The sequence below is a fragment of the Haliotis rubra genome, unplaced genomic scaffold (assembly GCF_003918875.1).
Source record: "Haliotis rubra isolate DU_JTF1 unplaced genomic scaffold, ASM391887v1 Scf1463, whole genome shotgun sequence".
NCBI lineage: Eukaryota > Metazoa > Mollusca > Gastropoda > Lepetellida > Haliotidae > Haliotis > Haliotis rubra.
In genome coordinates this window covers 89,842-117,218 of record NW_025765407.1, presented here as the reverse complement: position 1 = coordinate 117,218, position 27,377 = coordinate 89,842, and the positions used below count along the sequence as shown (strand labels likewise).

The 27,377-nt window shown below is 38.5% G+C and overlaps 1 protein-coding gene across 1 annotated transcript in view; it reads left to right on the top strand.

Annotated features, from left to right (window-relative positions):
• The window catches only part of LOC124269678 (scavenger receptor class F member 1-like), a 28,572-nt gene extending 13,324 nt beyond the window's left edge, over positions 1-15,248 (top strand). The window contains exons 7-20 of the mRNA XM_046704711.1: positions 1,042-1,071; positions 2,399-2,449; positions 2,731-2,760; positions 4,349-4,378; positions 4,963-5,028; positions 6,589-6,639; positions 8,203-8,232; positions 8,800-8,865; positions 10,389-10,439; positions 10,715-10,744; positions 11,401-11,451; positions 11,763-11,822; positions 12,823-12,862; positions 14,397-15,248. Coding sequence (XP_046560667.1) covers positions 1,042-1,071; positions 2,399-2,449; positions 2,731-2,760; positions 4,349-4,378; positions 4,963-5,028; positions 6,589-6,639; positions 8,203-8,232; positions 8,800-8,865; positions 10,389-10,439; positions 10,715-10,744; positions 11,401-11,451; positions 11,763-11,822; positions 12,823-12,862; positions 14,397-14,450 — 640 coding nt within the window. The 3' untranslated portion in view covers positions 14,451-15,248. The remainder of the gene's footprint in view (positions 1-1,041; positions 1,072-2,398; positions 2,450-2,730; positions 2,761-4,348; positions 4,379-4,962; positions 5,029-6,588; positions 6,640-8,202; positions 8,233-8,799; positions 8,866-10,388; positions 10,440-10,714; positions 10,745-11,400; positions 11,452-11,762; positions 11,823-12,822; positions 12,863-14,396) is intronic.
• The last annotated feature ends 12,129 nt before the right edge of the window (positions 15,249-27,377 follow it).

Here is a 27,377-nt window from a genome sequence, read left to right as displayed (position 1 = left end):
TGTATTACCTGCATTAAGATTCCATTCAACTGAATCCGTTACTCGTCCCTCAAATCGTCACTACCAAAACGTCTCCTGAATGTAACAAGGAGCCATTATGTCCCGTCAGTAGCTTCGTGTTCACCCGTCTTCTGTGAAGAGATAGATTCTGCTCTCATCAAAAAGTAGCAGACATTACCAGTTGCATCATTGCCAGTGATGAAAATGTCGAGCCCAGTGTAAAGACGGAAGCCGATGTTGGTCGTGAATGTCATTTTTCTGAATCGCTGTTAGGCCCTAATACAATTATCGCAGCCCAAGTGAAGTCAGTGCCGATGACGTCATAGTGAGGCGTCTGATACCTTGCTGAAAGATGCGAAGAAAAGGTCCTCAGTGGCGACAGGCTGGGTCTTCCACTTCGCGGTCTGTCTGCAGCCCAAGGCTGCATCAACTTGCTGATCGTCAATTGCGCACGCCGCAAACCTTCGACTGCATGAATAACATCGTCAAATCGCAGCAACTTGCGATGATGTTTGTTTAATTTGTTCACGATATGTCCACTACCACCAATCTGACAATCCATAAACATATACTATTCATGTTTAAAAAAAAAAAGTTAGGTACAACATCGTTAGGTATAAAAGTTTTAATAAACCTTTTCCTGATCGTATATGTGAGTAAACACATGTATATTAAATAAAAGGATTAGTGACAAAATGTATATTTTATATGAGTCGACAATTCCCCTGTGTCTATTGTTTAATGATCTGTCGTGTATAGTCAAATCGATTTGTTTTGCTTGGAGCGTATGAAACGTTGCCGCTACAATTACCCTGACTTAAAGGATATTATCAACGAAAGAAGGAACCTTACACAGTCCTTGATTATTACTGTCTATAAGTGATCCATCACTTGAGATATTACAGAGTATGTTTAATTATTCGGATCAAGATTTCTAAATTGATGTGTGCTCGTACATTGTATGTTTGTGTATGAATGTGCAAACATGACAAAATGACATAATGTTTTCATTTAAATTACTAACATTTTTATCCATTTCAGTCTGAGAAGAAGAAATCTCTGCTGTTGGAGGTAAATCAGTTAATATTCGATCAAAGATGAAAAGTTAGCCAACTGGGTCAGGTGAGGAAGCCTAGTGGTTAAACCTTATACTCGTCACGCCGAAGACCCGGGTTCGATTTCCTATATATGGGTGCAAAGCGAGAAGCCCTGTTCTAGTGTCCTTCGCCGTAATGTTGCTGAAATATTGCTAAAATCGGCGTAAAACCACTCACTCACAGAAAACATGTCGGCGTGACAGTCGGCTACTGTGAAAACACCGAATTTCAAGCTCTCTATTGTCCTCTTTGAGACAGTAACAACAAACAGAATCAATGTTATATGTTTCCGTTCCGAATGAAATGTTATTACATGGAAAGACAAATCAAATGTTTCAAGGTATGATAAGGTTCAACAATCCTTACGAACCGTTCACCTGACATATGCAAATGAACCACAAGCACAAGAGCGGGTTCACATGCAACTTTACTCGGTCAGAAGAGAGTGTGTCTGCCCTGTGCATTGATGCAGGCCAGGCACCTTCGCTTCACTAAATATCGGTGAAAGTCCTTGGAAATATCATATTATATCCGTGGGAGCATTTGGCAGAGTTCCTCCAGACTTGTTCATGGATTCGGATGACCTCGCAAACGTCGCCCCATTTTGTCTAAGAAGTGTTCAGTGGGTGACTAATCAGGGGATCTTGCGTGCCCAGGGAGCACATTTACATTGCTCTGATTAGATACAACTGTACAACGCGAACATTGGTCTGGCGTTATCGTGAATAAACGTCACTCTAGGCCGTTCACTTGCTAAAACGGTAAAGCGGCCATTTCCAATATGGATCTCGGTACCTCGCAGCATTCAAGTTCAAATCCAACACAATCACTGGAATCCTTGCTGCAGCTGTTATCCCATCGCAGTTCATAACACCCCACCTCAAAAACTATCCCTTTCCAGAACACCCGGCCTATAGACACGTGTCCTCGATTTAACTCACTGATCAGCCACCGCAACTTCCACAAAAAGGAACTGGGCCTAGATCTTCGAAGCTCTCTTAGTGCTAAGGTAGTCGTAAGTGCCGTGCCATACATTAACATTAACTTACGACTATCTTAGCGCTAAGAGATCTTCGAAAATCTAGGCCCTGATCCAGATCAACTGACAAGTGTAAATTGGCAGGGCTCCAGGGCCGAAAACTATGAATACTTTATGCCTTTTAGAAAGTGGTAAAATGTAATGTTATATTTGGAATAACACATCCTCAACGTGGGGACTGCAAATACATGTATAACATGTGTTGGCATATTGAAATTACTTGATTAAAGGGATCATTATAAATAGTCATGTCTCATTTCAGAGGTTCTAATGTTGCCCAAAACGGGGACTCTCTTGCCAGTACCGAAAACAGGTAATACATTTCTTGCTGTGGGTTTAGAGATTGTATTCACAAAGAAAATATTAAGGTGCATGCTTTGCATATTATAAACATATATATTCCTTGACCATTCTGTTTCACTTATGAAATATTCCTCTGACATAAGAACTTGTATCCCAAACAGCATAGAATTGAAACATCAAATTGGCAATGAACACAATTTGGGGGAAAGAATAAGTGGGGCACGGTAAAATAGTTTGTAACCAGTAATGTGTCTAACTTCAATATCTAAACATGAAATATTTCTTCTTCAGTTGCATTGTCAGAATAGCACCAGATGTAACGTGAGTATGCCCTTATTGTTATCACAAGTACATTGCCTTGACAAAGACAATGGATTATAAAAACAAGATGATTAACAATGAAAGTAAACATAAATATACATGAGATAAACCGAGGGAAGATAACAACATGATGAATAGGCTACCAGTGGGAGTGGGGATAACAACATTGCCTCCACGTAACTATTATTCAGAAACTGACTACGGGTATCTACTGGTAGCTATATTTATTACAACTATGCACACCATTACATACATGATGTAACTTAGGAAAGCATACACGTTGTTGCTGGCATGCTGTTTACTGTTCAAAAGTACATACGTTTTGTATGCATCAGCGTATGTAACATGTATTGGTACATTGAAATTACTTGAATTTACATTGAAACTACTTATCTAATCCAGGAAGCCTGAAGACAAAACGACGAGAAACAGTACTGACTGTTCAAAGGAGTCTCTCCTTCCTCAAAGTTAAATGTCAACACAATTAAATAGTATCATTCAGAAACAGAAACATAACTACGTTGCAGCCGAAATGTCATGTATCGATTACCTTGAACAAATATAATAATGTCACTAAGACAATTGAAAGTCAAATTTTGGGAAATCACACGCCAAACCAAAAAAGACAAAAAATGACCTTGAAGTAATTGTTGAACATTATCATCATGTAGCCAATTTATAAAGGATGTGTTTTATATAAGGAGCCACTGACATCAACCCGACAAGCCAGCTCAAGCCTAAGAAGCGTCCGTAACTGTACAAACAACCCAGGATAGGTATCTTGTTGAATTGCTAGTAGGAATCTGAACTGAATCAGATTGGAAATACACAATTTTGGACTGATTTCCTGTGGTCCATTCATATAGTTCAACTGCAGTTTGTATTTTTCACCAAACGGAATCTGTTTCTCAAGAAAGTCAAGTGTGGGTATTCTTTTGCATTGACGTTTCGTATTCATAAGCCGACGGAAGGAGTCTCTTACACTATTTAAACACCACTAAACCCAAAGAATAAAATAACATTTGTGAGGCATGCGCCTCCAAAAGTTCTAATGTAACAAATGGGAATGTGATCATAGTTTTCCTATTTGAATAAAGATCCTGTTCGACCTATCCCTTTGAATGTCAGTCTTGCTTCATATTTGTGTTTATTATGTCGCGAGCTTCTGTTATTGGATGTTATTAGTGTTCAGTATGCCTGTTCGAATGTGTATCAGCCGGCAATAATGAGGATTTTCTAATACTTATGTCTCAATTCAGAGGTTTTAATGTTGCACAAAAGGACGACTCACCTGCCATTAGAGAAAGGGGATAATATATTGCTTGTTGTGGATGAAGAAATGATATTCAAAGAAAACATTAAGGTGCACGCCGTGCATAATATCAGCATATTTCTTTCTTGATCTTACACATATGTAATATACCTCTGACAGAAGAACTTGTATCATGAGCAACGGAGAATAAAATCATAATATTGTTACTGAACAGAAATTTGGGGGAATGCCAAATTGGACGCGCTTACTATATGCAGTTTGTGACCAGTGATGTGTTTAAATTCAATATCTAAACATGAAAAAAATATTTTTCAGTGGCACTGTCGGCAAAGCACCAGATGAAACGTGAGTTTACCCTTATTGTTATCACAAGTACATTGCCTTGACAAAGACAATGGATTATAAACACAATCTGATTAACAATGAAAGTAAGCATAAATATACATGAGATAAACCGAGGGAAGATAACGACATGATGATTAGGATACCAGTGGGAGTGGGGATAACTGATTAGGCGAAGGGATTAGTTAGAGAAGCCAGGGAAGAGAGGGGAGAGAGGGTTAATTAGTTTTGGATTAGGTCAGGAACCTAATTGCCAGGACCTAAAGTCAGCGATCTAACACACTCAGCCACCACGGACTCCACAAAAATGGTAGTCTGACAACTGGTAATCCAGATCATATACTTTCTGTACCTCTTTGACAAGTGCAAATTGGCACGGCTCCCACAGCCGAAAGATCTGAATACTTTCATTCAGAACGTAGTCAAATGTGACATATTGTTATATTATGGAATTACACTTCGTCAGAGAGAGTGTGGGTTTGAATACTGAATACCAAAAGAACATACGTTTTATACTCAGCATGTATAAAAAATATTGTTATATTAAAATAACCTGATTATAAATTCAAGTTACTCGTCTACTTCAGGACGTCTGAAGACAAAACGGTGGGAAACAAGAGTGACGACCAAGATGTGCCTCTCCTTTCTGAAGGGTAAATGTACTCACAATAAGTAAAATATTTACAAATGGTTTAAACATATTTTTATTTCCTCAAAGCAGAAACCTGGATAGGCGAACAAGCCTAGTGGCGTATAGAAACGCCGCTCCAGTACTTTGTTCCAATAGCTGGATACATAATTGAAATAATCTGACAACAAAAGAATAATACTGAAACAAAATAACAGATAAATGATTGAATAATAAATACTTATGTTCGTTATGGTGTTGGTTATGCCTAGCAACGAAATGAGCTGCCGCAGAAAATCAAGTTATATAAAACATGTCTTATATCGGATATAGAGTTGATAATCACTGGAAGCGGAAACTGGTGTAATGAGTCGAGAAGGTCACTATTTGTTGAGTTATTCAATGTGCCATTACCGTATAAAGTAGTTTTCACATCGTATCCTTGAACATAAAAATACACTGTTGTCGCTCAAGTTTGATAGTTCCAACATGTTTCATAGTTCGGACCCAAAATATGACATTATTAGATTGGCCAAGCTATAGCCCTTACCTAAATAAAGACAGGTGAACAGTTAGTATTTTGTCAAGTCACCATGGGCAGCAATGTAGGCTTCAATGCGGCGGGGCATACTACTGATCAAAGAAGTTAGAAAGTCGTGGTCCATGCTGTCCCGATATCGGACCACCTCTTCTTTCATTTCAACAACATTTGTCAGATTTTTCTTATTGACACTTTCCTTCATAAGTCCCAAAACATTTTCTTTTGGATTTAAGTCAGGGCTATAGCTTGGCCAATCTAATAATGTCATATTTTGGGTCCGAAACCAGGCCTGTGAATGCTTTGAACGATGTTTTGGGTCGTTGTCCTGCTGGAAAATCCAACATTTTCCATAGAACACGTGAGCAGATGGAAGTAAATGTCCCTGGAGAATATCTGTGTACCGCTCACTGTTCATATTCCTTTCAAATACACAGAAGGGCGTTGCCCCTAACACAAATATGCCACCCTACACGTTAGATTTAGGACTGTACTTTGGGCGCTGATACAAAGTCTTTTCAGTTTGTTTGGTCCAGAATTTCAGTGTATAAGGAAACAGCCACACAGAACTTTCATCTGAGGAAATCACATTGTCCCAGTTAAAATTTCTATGCTGTAAGCACCAGTTCAACCTTCGCTCCTTTTGTACAGGTTTCATGATCGGTGATTGAATTCCTCGACTTTTCTGCCAACCCATTGCATGCAGCTCAGTTCTAATTGTCTCCTAACAGACAGCCACAGTTCCTCTATCAATCATATCCAGCCTTAAGTTTTCTAAACTCCTTCGTTTGTTTTTTCCAGAAATAAGAATACCAAAATCGTTTACCGATTAGCTGATCTGATGTCGTTGTAATAATACTCTAAAATCAACTTCCTCTTCTCTAAATCATCCATACTGAGGATCACTATCAATGTCGTCTCATATTTGCGTTCATTATGTCTCGAGCTCCTATTATTGGATGTTCCATATTTGTGCTCGAATGTATATTAGTCGGAAGAAATGAGGGTTTGCTAAATTGATCTTATTATAAATATGTCTCATTTCAGAGGTTCTAATGTTGCAAAAGAGGACGACTCTACTGTCACTAGAGAAAAGAGGTAATGCATTTCATGTTGTGTATGGAAAAATGGTATTCACAAAAATACAACATTAAGGCGCGTGCTGTGGATATCATCAACATATCTATTTCTTGACCTTAAACATATGTAATATACCCCCTTACAGAAGAACTTGTATTATAGGCATCGGAGAATAAAAACATGAAATTCGTACTTATCCGAATTTGGAGGAATCACGAATTTGACACGCTAACACAATTTAGCGATGTGTTTAAATTCAAAATGTAATCATGCATACATCTGATTCTCCTTCAGTGGCACTGTCTCCACTTCACCAAGTGAAACGAGTATGCCATATGGTTATCAAAACTACCTTGCCTCCACTGAAGTAGCATTCTGACTACGGGTATCTATGCGTACTACTACATACATGTAATTGACGACAAACATACACGTTGCAGCCGACATGCTATTTATGATTTACCTTGAATAAATAATAATGATGTCAATTGTGTTATCCACTGTTTGATAATACCACAAGAAATAGTTGTATGTTAAAATTGGAGGTCTGCTCTGTAAGATATGATGAACAGAAACATTAAATAAACTATGTTCCGTTTGGGATTATATTTCTTCAATAAAATACAGATTCTTGCATTTTATTGGGTAGATTCCCATCCGGATTCGAGCCCTCACACAGTCTATCCCACTCAGCCAGCACTCCACAAACATGGAAGTCTAACAACTGATAGTACGGATCGAGTACTTTCTGTACCCCTTTGACAAGTGTAAATTGCCACGGCTCCCTCGGCCGAAAGCCCTGAATACTTTATGTCATTCTGAAAGTAGTCAAATGTGAACTATTGTTATATTTGGAATTACACTTCAACAGAGAGGGCTGAGAGTGTGGGTTTGAATCCCAAATGGATTCCAAAAGTACATACGTTTTTAACTCAACATTTCGTATTCATAAGCCGACGGAAGGAGTCTCTTACACTATTTAAACACCACTAAACCCAAAGAATAAAATAACATTTGTGAGGCATGCGCCTCCAAAAGTTCTAATGTAACAAATGGGAATGTGATCATAGTTTTCCTATTTGAATAAAGATCCTGTTCGACCTATCCCTTTGAATGTCAGTCTTGCTTCATATTTGTGTTTATTATGTCGCGAGCTTCTGTTATTGGATGTTATTAGTGTTCAGTATGCCTGTTCGAATGTGTATCAGCCGGCAATAATGAGGATTTGCTAATACTTTTGTCTCAATTCAGAGGTTTTAATGTTGCACAAAAGGACGACTCACCTGCCATTAGAGAAAGGGGATAATATATTGCTTGTTGTGGATGAAGAAATGATATTCAAAGAAAACATTAAGGTGCACGCCGTGCATAATATCAGCATATTTCTCTCCTGATCTTACACATATGTAATATACCTCTGACAGAAGAACTTGTATCATGAGCAACGGAGAATAAAAACATAATATTGTTACTGAACAGAAATTTGGGGGGAATGCCAAATTGGACACGCTTACTATATGCAGTTTGTGACCAGTGATGTGTTTAAATTCAATATCTAAACATGAAAAAAATATTTTTCAGTGGCACTGTCGGCAAAGCACCAGATGAAACGTGAGTTTACCCTTATTGTTATCACAACTTCATTGCCTAGACAAAGACAATGGATTATAAACACAATCTGATTAACAATGAAAGTAAGCATAAATATACATGAGATAAACCGAGGGAAGATAACAACATGATGTTTATATAGGATACCAGTGGGAGTGGGGATAACTGATTAGGCGAAGGGATTAGTTAGAGAAGCCAGGGAAGAGAGGGAGAGAGGGTTAATTAGTTTTGGATTAGGTCAGGAACCTAATTGCCAGGACCTAAAGTCAGCGATCTAACACACTCAGCCACCACGGACTCCACAAAAATGGTAGTCTGACAACTGGTAATCCAGATCACATACTTTCTGTACCTCTTTGACAAGTGCAAATTGGCACGGCTCCCACAGCCGAAAAATCTGAATACTTTCATTCAGAACGTAGTCAAATCTGACATATTGTTATATTATGGAATTACACTTCATCAGAGAGAATGTGGGTTTGAATACTGAATACCAAAAGAACATACGTTTTATACTCAGCATGTATAACAAATATTGTTATATTACAACCTACTCATCTACTTCAGGACGTCTGAAGACAAAACGACGGGAAACAACAGTGACGACCAAGAGGAGCCTCTCCTTTCTGAAGGGTAAATGTACTCACAATAAATAAAATATTTACAAATGGTTTAAACATATTTTTACTTCCTCAAAGCAGAAACCTGGATAGGCGAACAAGCCCAGTGGCGTATAGAAACGCCGCTCCAGTACTTTGTTCCAATAGCTGGATACATAATTGAAATAATCTGACAACAAAAGAATAATACTGAAACAAAATAACAGATAAATGATTGAATAATAAATACTTATATTCATTATGGTGTTGGTTATGCCTAGCAACGAAATGAGCTGCCGCAGAAAATCAAGTTATATAAAACATATCTTATATCGGATATAGAGTTGATAATCACTGGAAGCGGAAACTGGTGTAATGAGTCGAGAAGGTCACTATTTGTTGAGTTATTCAATGTGCCATTACCGTATAAAGTAGTTTTCACATCGTATCCTTGAACATAAAAATACACTGTTGTCGCTCAAGTTTGATAGTTCCAACATGTTTCATAGTTCGGACCCAAAATATGACATTATTAGATTGGCCAAGCTATAGCCCTTACCTAAATAAAGACAGGTGAACAGTTAGTATTTTGTCAAGTCACCATGGGCAGCAATGTAGGCTTCAATGCGGCGGGGCATACTACTGATCAAAGAAGTTAGAAAGTCGTGGTCCATGCTGTCCCGATATCGGACCACCTCTTCTTTCATTTCAACAATGTTTTATCAGATTTTTCTTATTGACACTTTCCTTCATAAGTCCCAAAACATTTTCTTTTGGATTTAAGTCAGGGCTATAGCTTGGCCAATCTAATAATGTCATATTTTGGGTCCGAAACCAGGCCTGTGAATGCTTTGAACGATGTTTTGGGTCGTTGTCCTGCTGGAAAATCCAACATTTTCCATAGAACACGTGAGCAGATGGAAGTAAATGACCCTGGAGAATATCTGTGTACCGCTCACTGTTCATATTCCTTTCAAATACACAGAAGGGCGTTGCCCCTAACACAAATATGCCACCCTACACGTTAAATTTAGGACTGTACTTTGGGCGCTGATACAAAGTCTTTTCAGTTTGTTTGGTCCAGAATTTCAGTGTATAAGGAAACAGCCACACAGAACTTTCATCTGAGAAAATCACATTGTCCCAGTTAAAATTTCTATGCTGTTAGCACCAGTTCAACCTTCGATCCTTTTGTTCAGGTTTCATGATCGGTGATTGAATTCCTCGACTTTTCTGCCAACCCATTGCATGCAGCTCAGTTCTAATTGTCTCCTAACAGACAGCCACAGTTCCTCTATCAATCATATCCAGCCTTAAGTTTTCTAAACTCCTTCGTTTGTTTTTAGAAACAAGAATACCAAGCCGATTAGCTGATCTGATGTCGTTGTAATAATACTCTAAAATCAACTTCCTCTTCTCTAATCATCCATACTGAGGATCACTATCAATGTCGTCTGCTAGAGACAATGATGTCCCATATTTGTGCTCGAATGTATATTAGTCGGCTGTAATGAGGGTTTGCTAAATTGATCTTATTATAAATATGTCTTATTTCAGAGGTTCTAATGTTGCAAAAGAGGACGACTCTACTGTCACTAGAGAAAAGAGGTAATGCATTTCATGTTGTGTATGGAAAAATGGTATTCACAAAAATACAACATTAAGGCGCGTGCTGTGGATATCATCAACATATCTATTTCTTGACCTTAAACATATGTAATATACCCCTTACAGAAGAACTTGTATTATAGGCATCGGAGAATAAAAACATGAAATTCGTACTTATCCGAATTTGGAGAAATCACGAATTTGACACGCTAACACAATTTAGCGATGTGTTTAAATTCAAAATGTAATCATGCATACATCTGATTCTCCTTCAGTGGCACTGTCCCCACTTCACCAGGTGAAACGTGAGTATACCTATATAGTTATCAAAACTACCTTGCCTCCACTGAAGTAGCATTCTGACTTCGGATATCTATGCGTACTACTACATACATGTAATTGACGACAAACATACACGTTGCAGCCGACATGCTATGTATAATTTACCTTGAATAAATCATAATAATGTCAATGGTGTTATCCACTGTCTGATAATACCGCAAGAAATAGTTGTAAGTTAATCGGAAGCCTGCTCTGTAGGATATGATAAACAGAAACGTTAAATAAACTATGTTCCGTTTGGGATTATATTTCTTCAATAAAATACAGATTCTTGTATTTTATTGGGTAGATTCCCATCCGGATTCGAACCCTCACACAGTCTTACCCACTCAGCCAGCACTCCACAAACATGGAAGTCTAACAACTGGTAGTCCATTTCACGTACTTTCTGTGCCTGTAAAATGACACGGCTCTCACGGACGAAAGCTATGAATACTTTTTGCATTTTGCAATTCAGAGTATATCTTATGTTCGGAATTACACTTCCCCAGAGGGCTGAGAGTGTGGGTTTGAATCCCAAATGGGTTCCAAAAGTACATACGCTTTGTTCTCAGCGTTTATAACATGTATTATTACAAAGAAATTACTTGATTATAATCAAAGTACTCGTCTATTTCAGGACGATGGGAAGCAACAGTGAGGGCCCCAAGAAGCCTCCCCGTCTTAAAAAGTAAATTCACACATAATAAAAAAATATATTTACAAATCACGTACTTTCTGTAGCTTTTTGACAAGTGTAAATTGGCACGGCTCCCTCGGCAGCAAGCTCTAAATACTTTAAGCCATTGAGACAATAGTTAAAAACGTGACATATTCTATGTTCTGAGATACACTTCATCTCAGAGAGGGCTGAGAGTGCGGGTTTGAATCCCAAATGGGTTCCAAAAGTACATACGTTTTGTACTCAACATGTATAACATGTATTGTTACATTGAAATTACTATTACTTGATTATGTACTGAAACTACTAATCTAACTCAGGACGTCTGAAAACAAAACGATGGGAGGCAACACTGACGGTCCAAAGCAGAATCTTGCAAGGTAAAGTCAATCACTGGTCTGTAGTTATAAGATATGATAAACAACAAACAAAGTTACACAAAATTATCTTGCCTTCATTTTTTGCAGCTGAACACTAAACAAAAGTGTATCTGTGTGCACTGGCTGATGACACAATGTAAATGTGATTATATTGATCAAATGAATTTTAAGCTGTACAAATATTGCTGTTTAGAATTTCAACTGCAAATACGGTCAATGAAATAGTACTAGCTTTCACGGGCCAGTGGGAGCATTCAATGACCCAAGGTTAAGAGTATTTGTCCCCAGTTAATGTACTGGGCTGTGATCACAGTTTCTGTTCAGTGTAATTTGTATATGTCTTAATTACAAGTAGGTGATTACGTCCAGTGCATGCCCCAACAGAATAATTGTATATGTCTTAATTACAAGCAGATCATTACGTTCAGTGCATGCCCCAACAGAATAATTGTATATGTCTTATCACAAGTAGATCATAACGTTCAGTGCATGCCCCAACAGAATAATTGTATATTTCTTATTACAAGTAGATCATTACTTTCAGTGCATGCCCCAACAGAACAATTGTATATGTCTTAATTACAAGTAGATCATTACGTTTAGTGCATGCCCCAACAGAATAATTGACACTGAGCTGAACAGTCTGACAAATGAGCTATAAGTTTCTCGAAATTGTTCACAGGTAGGTAATTGAGATTTCCTACGGCGGAAACAGGTTGTAATCTACAACGACACATATTTCTGTAGATATGAATAATTTACACATGCAAAATGCCTTAGTTGTTTAGACTAAAATTTGCTTTGATGAATGTTACTGTGGCCGTTCGCGATGACATATTATTACCTATATCAAACAATTTGTGTAGTGAAGGAAGTTAAATGTTCAGCACCCAAACCTGTATACATATATATGTCTATTATATTTATATGTATTTATGTGTAACACAACATGTTTCATGATTTCCTATTTTGTGTCAAACATATGTCTTTATGACTGTAGCAGCGGTGACGAAAAGGATAACGACCAAGAACCAGACGGGGTAAGTAAATATTTATCACATCGAATTAAAGCGAATTTTCCATTTCCATAACCATGAGAGGTTTTTAATGATAGCAGAGTGCATGTTACGATTCAGACTATATCATATACATCTGCACGCACACATGCAAACGTCAATCAGCTGTGGAATATTTCACGACATAAAGGTTGAGTGAGTGAGTGAGTACTGAACCGATATGAGGAATTAAACCACTAGGCTAGCCACCGCCCCCGTCCTAAAAGGAAAGTTGAGTATTGGGCAGTTGAAATCCCCATTCTTGTCATACGGCCTTGCGAAAAGATATTTGCCACTTCGAATCTTTAGGCATAGATCTGAAAATGAAGACTGGGAATTTGATATTTGATGATTAGTGAAGTTTATCAGATCAATGATACATACCTGAAGCTGCCTTAAAACCCCTTGGCCAAATTACCTTGTTTTGACTTTGCAAATCTTAGGAGAAATTCATATGCATACAAAGACAGATTTGACAAGAAGGAGAGGACAGTTGGTGCCCATGGGGATGCCTACTTCATTCCTACATACTTAACCCTCAAATGTAACATTAGTGTTTTCAATTAGGAAGTCCAGCGTTCCATGTACTTTCACAGAAACCTTCACGTAACATTCCTGTAAAGGAGTACGATTGGCGAACTACCAAAATCTACTTATTTTACAGCAAACCAAATGGAAAGAGGTGGTCTTTCATAACACTGAATTATGGGCACTATTGTAACGCAGTTTTCCTGCAAAGGTTCATCAATCTTTACCTCGACAACAACCTTTATACTACTCCAGCAGACATATGAATTGACAGAAATTGACATAGACAGTAGCACAAATGTTCTTCCTTGCAGTGAATGCTACCTCAGAATTCATGACACATAAATAATAACACCTAAGTATGCCCGTGACAAGAGACTGAACAATTGAACATTTTCTGACACAAAATAATCATAACGTCATAACTGTGTCTTCTTTGATGGGCATTTTAGAATAATAATTGTCATTATTCGTCATTACTGTGTATTAATAGTACTACTGTGGTAGTATAAATTATCAAAATGACTTAAAATAACGTAAACATAATTAAAATTAGGGGATATATATAAAAAAAACGAGAAACAAATCCATTTGCTTCGCTACCGGTATGGGACCATTAGGCTTTCGTACATAACAGCGTACACTAGAATCGGTCCAGGAACATCATGGTAACTGTAACCGTGAACATCAATCCGATGGGTGATAATTTTAAGAGGTGGACAATCAACCTCTCTGTTCAAATCCTGTCAACCACATATGGTATGTTTCCCTTTGTCAGTCAATATTTATGATATTCTGTGATCCAGTCAATGGCATAGAGGAGCCAGCTGTACCAGATTATTGTCAAATTCACAGGATGGCTTTGCTTGTTTGCTCGTTTGCTATTTATGACCACACGCAATATTGAACCAACTGGACTGACCACCATTTTATGGCATATTCTTTTAGAAAATTATTTCACCCAAATCAAATTTCTTCTTTTATTTTACAGATACGTGAAGGATTTGTTAGTGAAATGAAGATGAAATTTGAGGAAAACAAATAGAAGATCCACCGGGACAAAACAACCGTTTGATGTTGACGCAGAAAATACTGAAATAGTGAAACGGATGACCTGCTGCTGCTATTTCAAATGCAGCAGAACAGCAAATGATAATGCGTCTAATGCGACGGTTTAAAATAGACGGTAACCATGGACCAAGACTCACCCGGAAACTTTAGTTGTAACAATTGTTGATTAAGTTTCATCCTTTGATGTATTGATTTCTTTCATAGATCGCATGATGCTTCACATTAGTTTATGATTTAGTTTAAGTCGCTTAGAAAAATAAGAAGACTGTGCTGGCGATACGTATCGTTTTGACTGATAGTGAACGTTCTGAACGTTTTTTCATAGTGAACGGTATGGGGTCAGCGGATATCGAAATACCCAGGGTACTCTATTATAACTTAGTGAGGAAACATTTTTTATTGATCGTCTCTGCACATTGTCTGAAGATAACGTGATCCTTAGCTGAAGTAAGTGGGTGACTTTAGTTTTGCGCCGCTTTTAGCAATATTCCAGCAGTATCACGGCGGGATCCATCGAATCCGGGTCTTCGGCGTGACGAGCGAACGCTTTAATCACCAGGTTAACCCACCACCCTCTTAGATGGAGTGGGTCATACAAAACATTATATTATGTTCTCTTTTATATGTACAGTGAGAAAGCTTCCAAAGTATGTTTGTGTTTATATACTGCGTGACATAGTGTCTGGATGATATGTAATTCATCTCATGACGTAGTTTGACATATTCCGTCATATCATCTGTTTTTTGCAAATAAAATTCAATGTTGTGGGTTTTCTTCTTGTAGTTTGTAATTAGTCAGTGCAGATAATTCTGACGTGGGATATATGTTGAGACACATCATACGAAAGGGTATGTTTTATTAATTTCTCAACATTTCACCGAAATGATTCTTGATTGAGTGAGTTGGGTCTTAAGCCACTTTTAGCAATATTGCAGCAATATCAGACACCATAAACAGGCTTCACATATTGTGCCCACGTGGGGAATCGAACCCGAGCCTTCGACGTGACGAGCGACCGCTGTAACCACTTGGCTACCACACCGCTCGAAATGACACTTGACGCTTTTTATAATTCATATTTCTTTTTAAACTGCGCTGAAAAATGTAGGAACATTTCGTAGCAGTAACAGGGTTCGGAGATGGAGATAATGATCCCGTGCTCGTAGGTTTCAACAAATTGACCGTCGTCAGTTCGGGCTCTCCTCCAACATTAGGCTCTCTCACTCACTCACTCACACACACACTCACGCACTCACGCACACACACTCACACTCTCTCACGCACGCACGCACACACACACACACACACGCACAGGTGTGTGTGAAGTGCTTAACGAGAAAATGTTGGTAAGGGACATTTTTGGATTTCCCAATCCCCGACATGGCATGCTTTCAGATTGAGGCCACACATAAGTTACAAGTGTAAAATAACCATCTAAGATGTAAGGTGTACAGTAAACACGCAATGTTTGATAAGAACAATCTGAAGAGTCACAGTTAACCATGGAAAATAGAAGTTAATCTATCGATCCAATAGTCAAACATAGTCTCATTTTAAGAGGACACACCTTTCAAATGTGTATTGCGCACAGTCATCTTCTGGCGAAAAACACACTCCTCACAGACATATTAGCACTTTGCAGTGAACGAACAGTAAACAACATTTACTTAAACAAGTACAACAACATCGCATGCGTTGTAAGATTTAAAAGATGTGCTATATTGCCGATATTTCACGATATTCCTTTTACATTTTTCATAAACTTAACAAAGGGAATCAGTGTGTTTGCAAATCCAAGGGCACACTGCATCTCGTCCACGGCAAAACTTGACGCCCACAGCGGCAATCAGTTAGCATTTTATTCTCTGGTACACCCCATAGACAAGGGCAGATAACCTTTCCCTCCCAGCAGGCAGTGGTTAGGCTGTCAACCTGGACGTAATTAAGAAACACCTTTTGTTGAACACTATTGAGATGACCATCTTACTAAATGTCATGGTTGACTGTGACTTCATGTTGAAGTAAATCAACGCTGGCCAGGCAAGATTATCATCTTACCACTTCGACTAGTAAACATTGAGAGCATTGATCAGAAAAACCATCAGGAAATTACAACAACAGATAACCTGTTTATGGTAACTACTTGCGTTTTCGATCTCAGAAACACTGAATGAGTGAGTGAGTGAGTTAATATTTATCGTCACATCGGCAATATTTCAGTCATATCGTGACGAGAACAATCAACATGATAGATGAATAAAATTAAATATAAAGTCTGTTGACGAAGAACAGTAAAACTACTAGTGTGTCACAGATATCCATTTGAAACTAGTAATTAAATCTAAAACATTTTAACTAGAAATAACAAGACAATGTAAAAACGGGCTATAAAACAACTGAAGATAGATCACCATACTAGGGACCATGAGGACAGATGCTGAATGAACCCAAGGAATTCACAGTTTGCTCCTCTCTCGTTTCAAAGTAAAACCATTTAGATCTCATCCTTTGCCTTAGCTACTCATGTCATTGATGGATAGCGTTAGAGATAACTTGGACAACTGCGACATTGGTACAATCAAGTATTTCCTTTCTGTATCGCGATATCCATGTGTATGTTCTCAGTCTGTGTCTGGCTACTACGATCCTCCCACAGTGTATACAGAGGAAGAGTACATACAGTCTAGATTCTAATACTGTAGCGTAGCGTTCAGTAGCTTACTAGCTTAGTCACAAAAGCAATTCCGAGAGTTCACACAACTGATGAGTGAGTTAGTGAGTTTTGTTTCACGCCGCTTTTAGCGGCATTTCAGCAATATCACGGAGGGGACACCAGTTTAGTTTTACGCTGCATTCAGCAATATTCCAGCTATATGCCGGCGGTCTGTAAATAGTCGAGTCTGGACCAGACAATGCAGTGATCAACAGTATGAGCAACAATCTGAGCAATTGGGAACCGATGACATGCGAACGCTTTAACCACTAGGCCACCCCACCGTCCCCACAACTGATCAATGCATGTGAATACATGACACATTTTATGCAGAATAACTTCTTTTTTATTATAGTGGAAAAGAGCTATTAAACATAATAGAATAGTTGTTATCCATAAAATTCATGTCATGTATTCATGTTCGTCCAAATTCTAAATGCCTTTCCGTATTTGCGGTCATATATTTCATCATGAGGAAGTATAATAGTATCGCAAGATGATTCGTTCATGTCATGGTTGTATACAGCAGGGAACAGTTTATACGCGATTTCTTACCGTAGTCATTTAAATAGGTTGTGGGATTCTTTTTCCCAAAAAATTCAAACCCCCATGGTTTAAATGTACCATTACAGTGTGCATCACAGATTTAAATGTGCACACTCTAAACACTCTTTTCATTTTAGCTATATATGCTCTACGCAGGTATTGTCATCGCTCAAGCATATGTTAACACTAGACAGAAATCTTTACCGTAGTTAACATCATACCGTACACATCATTACCGGGGGGATTGAGGACTTTTCCAAACTTGCTCTATCCAGCTGTGATGATTGATCAATTTGAAGTCTATGCCAATCATCATTACCATATATACTCGAGGAAATGCATACGATTGTGATATTGTATTGTTATTATGTGCACATTTGCCGCCCAGCGGTGTGACTGTCCTTTGGTATGTGTAGTCCTATAACAAATATACTTAGAACGTCAGCAAAAGAATAACCAATCCCAATCATCCTCGCAAACAGATTTCTTTGTGCGTAAAACAAACTAACTGTGAAAATTCGATTTCTTAAAATGAGAAATAACACTATGTGTTCGCGTAAATGTTTATCTTTTCAAATAGGATGGGTTTTCGCCGAATGAGTGAGTTTAGTTTCACGCCGCTTTTAGCAATATTCCAGCAATATCACGGCTCGGACACCAGAAATGGGCTTCACATTGTACCCATATGGGAAATTGAACCCGGGTCTTCGGCGTGATGAGCGAACGCACTAAACCACTAGGCTGCCCCACCGCCCTTAACCGAATGAAAACATTGTGAACGTAACACTGCCACACCGCCACACATAGGGTCAGCTTGAATCCATATTGTGGCGTAATGCGGTTGTTTTAAGGTATGCACAAACTTCACACGCGAACAAAGACTGCAGTCACAGTGGGTATCATCAAACAAGGTACATTGGACCTGTCATTAACACTAAGTGGCGAGGCGAATTGCAACTGAAGGAACAGAACAAAGAGAATGTCCTGGAAACGGCGGCTGTTTTACATGATGTGGTCAGTAACCGACAGATGCGATCATCACTTCCCCAAAGAATCTAAACACACAGATGAAATGTTAGAAATGAAACCGGACAACACGAAACTTAAGGAACCTAGACAGTGATGGAATTTTGCCAAAGCGGGCAAGCAGAAATCAAATTCCTCACTGTAATTGGCATTCCTCGACGGGTCGTTTGGAAAAGTCCTCCACGTTGGTTATCTTTGCTTACTTATTTCCATTCACATGGAAATGAATTCCATTACTTGTGACCAATTCAGATAATCAGAAAGAAGAAATTGAACTGAACACAACGAAAGATTTATGGTCTCCATACACATGTCCAAGTAGCAAGTTATAACGGCAAAAATGGGAAATGTCTTGATTTCAATTGCACATTGTCCGTCAATGTGGTCATGTTATGCAAACTATTTCCGTGTAGACCCTTGTAGACCCAGCTATAGACCGATATTGCTCCATATGTTGTAATATACCATCAACTAAATTGTCATTATAAATCCAAATAAATTAATCTAGGTTCCGCCAATTACATTGTTAATATGTGTGTTATTTGTATTGGAACTGTCAAGAGACGAAAACATTTCAAGTACATCACTGCATGTCGGTGGAATATTAAAGCGCTACTGATAGTTATGCTAATGAAGGAGGTGAGAATCATTTTATACAAGGAAATGGTACCCTCCCATTACCCCTACATGCCACTACCCCTACAGCTTATAACAACATAGTTTATGGTCTGTTGCATAACTAATCTCCTGCCTGTTACCTATTCCAAACAGTGGACTGGTCCACTTAAGATGCACAACATGACACAAGACAGATTTTAAAAGTGACTTTAATACATGTGTTATCACAAAGTACCACATCATTGAGATCAATTGTCAAGTTTTTCAGTCTATTTACATTCAGTGTTTTCATATCATCATATAAGGATGAACAAAAAGATCACATTATCACAAGTGTTTCATATCAACATATCAGGATGAGAGAAAGACCACATTATTACATTATCACAAGTGTTCAAGTGTCAGTGTTACAGTCTCCTGATGACTTCTACAAATCTGTAGATGTTCGGGTGCCTGTGTGGAATTTCTCGATTCAGACGGTTGTGGAATCCTTCCAGGTGGTTGTTTGTCCTCGGCCCAGCTGTCAAGTTGTGGTTCCACAGGTGAAGAAAAAAATCTGGCAGTGTCGTCGACCCATGTTGTCACGATGTAGTCGTTGAAGTCGCCAGCTCTTGGGACGTCAGGAGTGTCATCCATGGCTTCAATCCAAGTGTCTTGGACCGCGGCTTGAGGAAGTAGAGGTAGTCCAGCTGCTCTCCTGATCCACTTGGTGACTTCGGGGTTTTCCTTGTAGGCAACAGCTAGTCCAAGATCCTGAACCTTCCTCCAGATGGCTTGACAGAAATGGAAGAAACAGCCCTTCACGTCAGCAGTGGGAAATTCTGTTTCTATGGCGTGGATTGCTGCTAGCTCAAAATCGGTCTGGATGCAGGCAGGATCAAGCGGTCTGTTGAGTCTCTGCTGAACTTCATCCTTGAGCAATCGGAAGAGTCTGGAGTAGGTTGTTGTCTGGCGGTCCGGAAGAAGGGCGAAGATGAGGGGATATGTTGAGCTGCCACGTCTTGCATGGATGATGTATACTTGATTCCACAGTGCAGGACAGGCTGTGAAAGTTCCATCCATGTAGAGGTTGTCAGCTGACTGCAAGGCTTCAAGACTCTCTTGTGTTCCGAAGGCCAAGATCTTGTCGTCATGGCCGTCCGCAAACAGGAGAATGGTCTACCATCTGCTGTCTGCGTCCAGGGATCTTGGAGGTCGACTTCTGATCTCGTCTGTGGTAAGACAGGAATCGTCTTCTGGCGGTGGCGGTACAGGGCACTGCTAACAGATGGAAAGGAGGGCATGGTACGTGTCTCGTCATCAGTCAGGTTGGTAAGCTCGTTGTTGTAGATGGTGCGCATCGGTATTGACTCCTCCCTGGCTCTCTTCCTCAGGTTGCTGACAAACCGGACCTTCTGGCTATCCTCTGGTGGGTGATTGTGTTCAGTCGTATTTCTTACCACATCGCCAACAGTTGTGACTCTTCCTTTGCATGTTGACTGCACACACTTCCAGTGTACACAGGTCTGTCGCTCAACATTCTTAGTGTGAAGATATCCATCCAACAGAACTTGACGGCTACCTCTCCGTGACATAACAAACTCAACATTGCGAAGACCAGCCATGTTGATGCCATGTTTGTTTCATGTCAGCACTTATATACTGTATGGAACAATCTCAATTTCCTGTATCATCTCCACGTTTTATTTCTCTCAACTTCTCAACATTGTAATATATGTAACATTAAAGTGCACTATAACAACTTTTCTTAACAACATTTAGCAATCACAACACTTTTCCAATTGTATGTTTCTTCTACTCAGGGTTGAGGTTTGTTTTCATCATGAGACCACTAATTTCCTTGCCACAAAAGACTAATCACATTTATGCATCCCTTGATCTCATCTATGCTCCATGCACTAATCCCTCTTTAGGATTAGTCTATTATATCAGACAGGTAAATGCTAGGTGTTGTTTTAACTAGCTGTAGGGGTACTGGAGTGTAGGGGTAGTGGCATGTAGGGGTTATGGGTGTGAACCAAGGAAATAGAAAGGATAAGGTAACAAAACACAATCGTTCCTTCTCAACACACATTAAATAAGATTCAGGCATTTCAACAGCACACCACATTCAACAACATTCAAGCTACATACAAGAAAAATAACGTCTTATAGCATGCACAGCTCGTTCAGCTTGACCTGAGTTACTCTACATATGCATGACCCGGGACGTCAAATGGCACAAACGGCAGGTCGAGTTAACTTCATTAAATAGGGGAGCAAAGAATGTCATTAATTTTGCGTTCGTGCAAAACATGCATGCATGGATCCGTTACAGAACTTGTCCCGGACAACAACACTTCTGAAAAAAAATAATTTCATCTTTCAATTGAATTGTTTATACAGTCTAGTTTGGTTTCCATCTCATTCGTCCCTCAAACGATATAGATAACATGGAGGGAAACGCCTTTTGAAAACCCTAATCTACTTCCTATTAAAGAACCAATAAACTTTGTATTTTGTTACTCTTTTCACCATTACATATGAAAGATTTGTGGTTAGTCTTATGCGGAACACCAAATTTATTCTTTAAAAACTTGTGGTTAATTGATACAGAGCGATTAAAAGTGGCCAAAATGTCGCCTGCTTCCCTCTCGCCCGCCAACGAAACCGCATACAGGTTACGTAACTCTGTCGCCAGAGCACTGCAGTGACGTCATATGAGGAACGATTTTCAGTTAGGGCGCGTTGCAAGCCGGGAATCGCTTAGAGTAAGCAAATGAATCACTTAACCCGGGCTTGCGAAAGCTCGAAGCGTTTCTCACTCTTCCAAAATGGCGGAGCGATTACCGTTTGCTGGCCTGGTCCTAATGAAGAACGTGTTCAAAGAGTCTCGATGACGAGTGATGAATTTATTATTGTTGATGACTACATTGAAGATGTGCGACAAACTGAGGATGCTGGGATGTAAACTGTTTTGCCAATTTCCCAGCTGATTAAGTCAAACAATTCTTGTTCAGCCGTCGAATTCAAATTTCCCTAAGCCGCCATTTTGGTTTGAGAACGAAGCGACCTCATCCAGCGATTGGTGCGATTGCAAGCGGCTGAAAGGTAGCACTCCGTTGTCAGGCCAATCGCTGTACAATGCTTGCAAGCGATTGGTTGCTTGCAACGCACCCTTAGTTGTATAGAAAATGTGTAGCACGCTCATCATTTTGATGATTTCTCGACATCAACGACGACATGCCGAATCGTTGCTTTGTCGTCAATTGCTCCTAGGGGTCGGGCGATTGTGTCCCCATGCACAGATTTCCACCGGACCCCGCAGTTCGTGTTAAATGGGTTACGTTTGTGAGTGCGAAGCGAGCGTTGTGGAAGCCTGAAACGATATCTTACTTGTGTTCAGATCGCTTCACGGAAGTTAAAGAATCAAAACTACTTACTAGTTGTAGTAAAATATGTATATGATTGATGACCATAAAGATTTTCTATGACACAACTTGTAACATAACGATTTCTTCCTCGGAAGTGAGGTTGTGGTCGAAGTAACAATAATATTGTAAGTAGTGAGTATTATATTGACACCCACGTCGCTGCCACGAGAGAAATTGTTATGTTATACGCTATGTCATGCAAAATCCTATTGGCCATCAATAAAATACATATTTTACTACCAGTAGAAAGTAGTTTTGATTTTGTAACTCGGTGAAACCAACCTAAATACCATTTATCCTCAGACTGGCGGATGTTCCCGACTGGGCGCCGCCATTTTTAAAAATAAAAGAATCTGTTAGAATTAATGAGATTATAGTTTGTTTTCATCAAGTTAGAAAATCAAGACTACTTTCTACTCGTAGTTAAATATGTTATTGGAATCATAACCAAACGGATCGTGCATGACACAACTTATAACATAACGATTTCTTCCACGGAAGCGAGGTGGGGGTCGAAGTCACAATACTGCGCGATAAATTTCTTGCTACATTCCCATGGTTAATGTCCACTCACCAGTATGTAGATACTAGTCAATGTGCGTCTTTATATTTGGTCTAATAATCCTAATTAGTTTATTATCATACTTGTAGGCATTTTGAAACTAAATAAAAACCAGACGATCTGCTGATACTTATAGTGAATTTATAACAGAACTGTAATATCTAGACATTTTATAGTTTGCCAATTTGAATCATAATTCGCACACACACCCTAGTGCATGTTGTCTGTCTCATTACACTTCACGGCGAAAACAATGATTCTGTTGAATGCTACGACAAATGAATAAAAACAAATTGCAAATATTAAAATTAAAACAGATTAAAGTTATAGGAACAATATCAGGCCATTACCTTGTTCGAGGAATGTATCATTCAATATCCACAAAACTGTTCCAAATGATGTGTCTTTTAACAGTTTAATATACGAAAAAGTGATAAATCTTTTCAGGTATTGGTATATAGTCTCATTGGTCACCCAAGATAGCACACCTGGCAACTAATTGCATAATGTCCGCCTTTCTTTAAAAACAGTAATTTAGTTAGCCAATAATGGGCAATCAATCAATGTATTGCCGGTAAATCCTTTGAAAGAAGAACGTTGTTTTTACGCAGACACAGACACGACAGAGTGTATTCAGTATAGATTCGTAAATCTACATACATAAACACTACCTTTTGACAATTCCGCTGTGTAAGATAAAAGTAATTAATCAATCAGCGTGTTATCGGTTAATCCTTTGATCGATGTTTATAATGTTGAATATTTACTCCAGACACAAGAAATGCCAAATGGGAACCTTTGTCGGGTAATCTAAGTGTGTGACCACTAATTATACCTGTTATACATTCATTAACTGACCATCAAGTGAATGATGACAAATAGCATGTGTAGGTTTATACCACCTAACAGGGGTTACAACAAGGGAGTTTTAATTGCTGTATTGCTTGTGAAAACTTATGGGCCGACAATGTTTTGAGATTTTTACATGACATGATTAAATATCGAGGTAAAAAAACACAGAAATGGGGTCAATTTGGATCAGTCATTATACAAATAGGGCCTAACGACACCAATCGATTTTGACAGAATCGTCTATGAAAACAAGTTGTAACTCGGAAACTGGGCAAAGCAGGAGACAAAATTAAATGACGGTAGATTGTGAGAACATATAGCTTTCATTTTCTACAACAATTGTCACGATTTTAGGTTTATACAAGCCGGTAAACAAGTTAATTTACCCCCTAAAATGTAGATGAATTCTGCATCGGCCCTCAAAGCTATTCCTCATATGACGTCACAGAGACACGCCGCTCTGATCGGTTGAAATTTCGTTCGCGGGTGAGAATTGTGCACTGTTGTCAAAAAGGTCGATTTAAGTCAATTTAAGGTTGAAATGAGTAGTTTTAATGACGGGGTTTCATTTATAACGATGCCAGTTAGTGATGTATGTATTTGTACCCCCTAGGGTTTATGTGACCTTTAATACTCGTATTTTGGAAAATAAATATATAGCTCTGGGCAAGCAGAATATATCCTTCATTTAACACACGCTCTGCTGCTGATCACAGCTGGTGAGTTCATAATGTCCCTTGGAACAATGCAGTTCACGACAGCCGGTTTGGTAGTGTTCATCTGGGCAAGATCTGTTAATATTTTACTACTGATGATATATTGTTCATGTTCATTAGCTGATGAAGATATTGATTCACGGAGTCAATTCCATTATGCGTTAACTATTGTCAATTCATCAACTCTCTGCTCTTGACTGACAATGTAGTCATGCGACATACTGAAATCGGATAATGAACGACTGTTGGCGTGATAGTATCTATCTAGGCGAGGTCACCCGCTACTGTCAATGTGCAAAGACGATTTCAAGGTTTTCCACACAAAACCTATTGATAATGTATCTAACTGGTCTGCCAAAGTTTATACCAACATCTGTGCGTGTATCAAATAGCTGATAGTGATAATATATAACATGACAATTCCCTTTGTGAGGTACGACTTCTGCAGAGGCCAGTTGATATTGGCGACATACACTGTGTTAGCATAAAGCCTATAAAGACTATTATAGCATTATGTACACACTTTTGAAAAGTAAATTTGGGAAATGCTGTCCTAAATCTGGGTGAATCAGTGAAAATTGCCACATATAGGTTTGAGCATATCACCTGCGTTTCAGGAAAACAAACTATTTCTTTGTTGTACTAAAAGTTTAATGAAACCTGGACATGAATCTATTGTAATGCTGAGGGCATTCAGTGAAAACACCAGGCCTTGATGGCCCTTGTACTTCTCTGCAAAAAAGGTTGGACACCCAAGAAGGAAGAAATAGACTTCATGGACTGAAACCAACAATTGGTTTTATATATAAAGATATCGATACATAGGATATATTTAAAGTGTCTATAGAGGGTATATAAGATTGAAGGAATAAGGTTGAATAATGTGATTGTAGTGGGTGGAGACTGGAAATATCAACTGAAATTATAAGTAGGGTTCAATGCTTAGTACATAATAGGGTAGATTAATGCTTCCACTTCCTTATAAAGGGGTCTAAGCTGTTATTTTTCCTAGCTATATATGTTTCAGTAGTACATATATCCTTTAATAACTTAAGAAATCCTTCAAGAGAAAGTGCTTGTTGTTTAATACTTGAAACATAGATGAATCTTTTGGCAAGAAGTGTAATATGATTTAGTGTTTTATTGTTTGAGCACACTCCACATACATTTTGTAAAAGTGAGATAACACTGGAGGTGGGTATTTAGAAATTGTTCTACATTTTACCAACAGTTTTTAACTAAATCACAGTAAAAGAATACATGCAATATGTCTTCTGAGGGATTTTTATAAACAGTACAAGTATCATTATCAACTTGCTTCATCCTCAATAGTTCTTTCTTTGTATATATTATTCTGTAGATAAATCTGTACTGAAAATCTAACAGCTTACAATCAATCATTCGTACATTTCCTGTAATGTCTGAATACATCACTCCACACTATATCCTGCTGAAAGACAGTGTTCCAATACTCTCGTACCTTAGGGGTGTTGCTGTTCTTGATCAATGTATATAGAATATCCTTGAACTTTTAACATTTGAGATCATATCTTGGTAAACTCTGTTAATGTTTAATTGATTTAAGCAGAGAGTTCTGTTTCCTACAAGTTGCCTCCAGTTCACTGGAATGTTTTTTAATAAAGGATGATAATCTAGGGAGGTTCCTCTTATTTTGTACCTCTGTTTTAAATCTTCAAAACTGAGAAATCCATTTTCATTACAAATATCTCTGATATAGTGTATACCGCAATCAAACCAATGTTTTATCATGTATGAAGATTTAAAGAAGTGTTTTAACCAAAGTGGCTGAGCCAAGATTTGGTCTGTCATCGCTGTCAAAGGTGTGCTTTTTATAAAATATTCTCCAAGCAGATAAAATATCTCTCCAATAAGGGTTATCATTGCCAGATAATAAATCAACAGCATTAGAACCTAGTAAGTACAAATGACTTAAGGGAAAGATGCTATCAAAGCTTGAAGTTTTCTTTAAATGGCATTTCAATGATGATAATTTCGAAGTATTGATGAAACATTCATTGTCAATCATTCTGAGGCATCCATCATCATAAGATCTACTGATATTAGACCTTTTAATTGTATCATTTTTATTATTCCATATGAATCTATATATTATTTTACTGAGTTCATCGATGGATGTTTTTGGCGGGTTAGGGAGTGCAGAGAAAACATGTACTGGAGTAGAAATTGCTAGAGTTTTGATGACAGTGATTTTCTCGATTAGAGTCAAGGTTCTTTTTCGTCAACTAGCGAGTAATCCATTGATATGTTCTAGGCGTTTTCTTGTGTTAATTACCCAAAGGTCTCTGAAAGAAGCATTCAGTGTTATTCCTAAGATTTCAAAGTCACCACTGCGCCAGTCGAGAAAAAAGTCATTGCCTAAAGTTATATAACTACCTTTCATTAAGCCTATCCAGATAGCCTTTGTCATTGAGC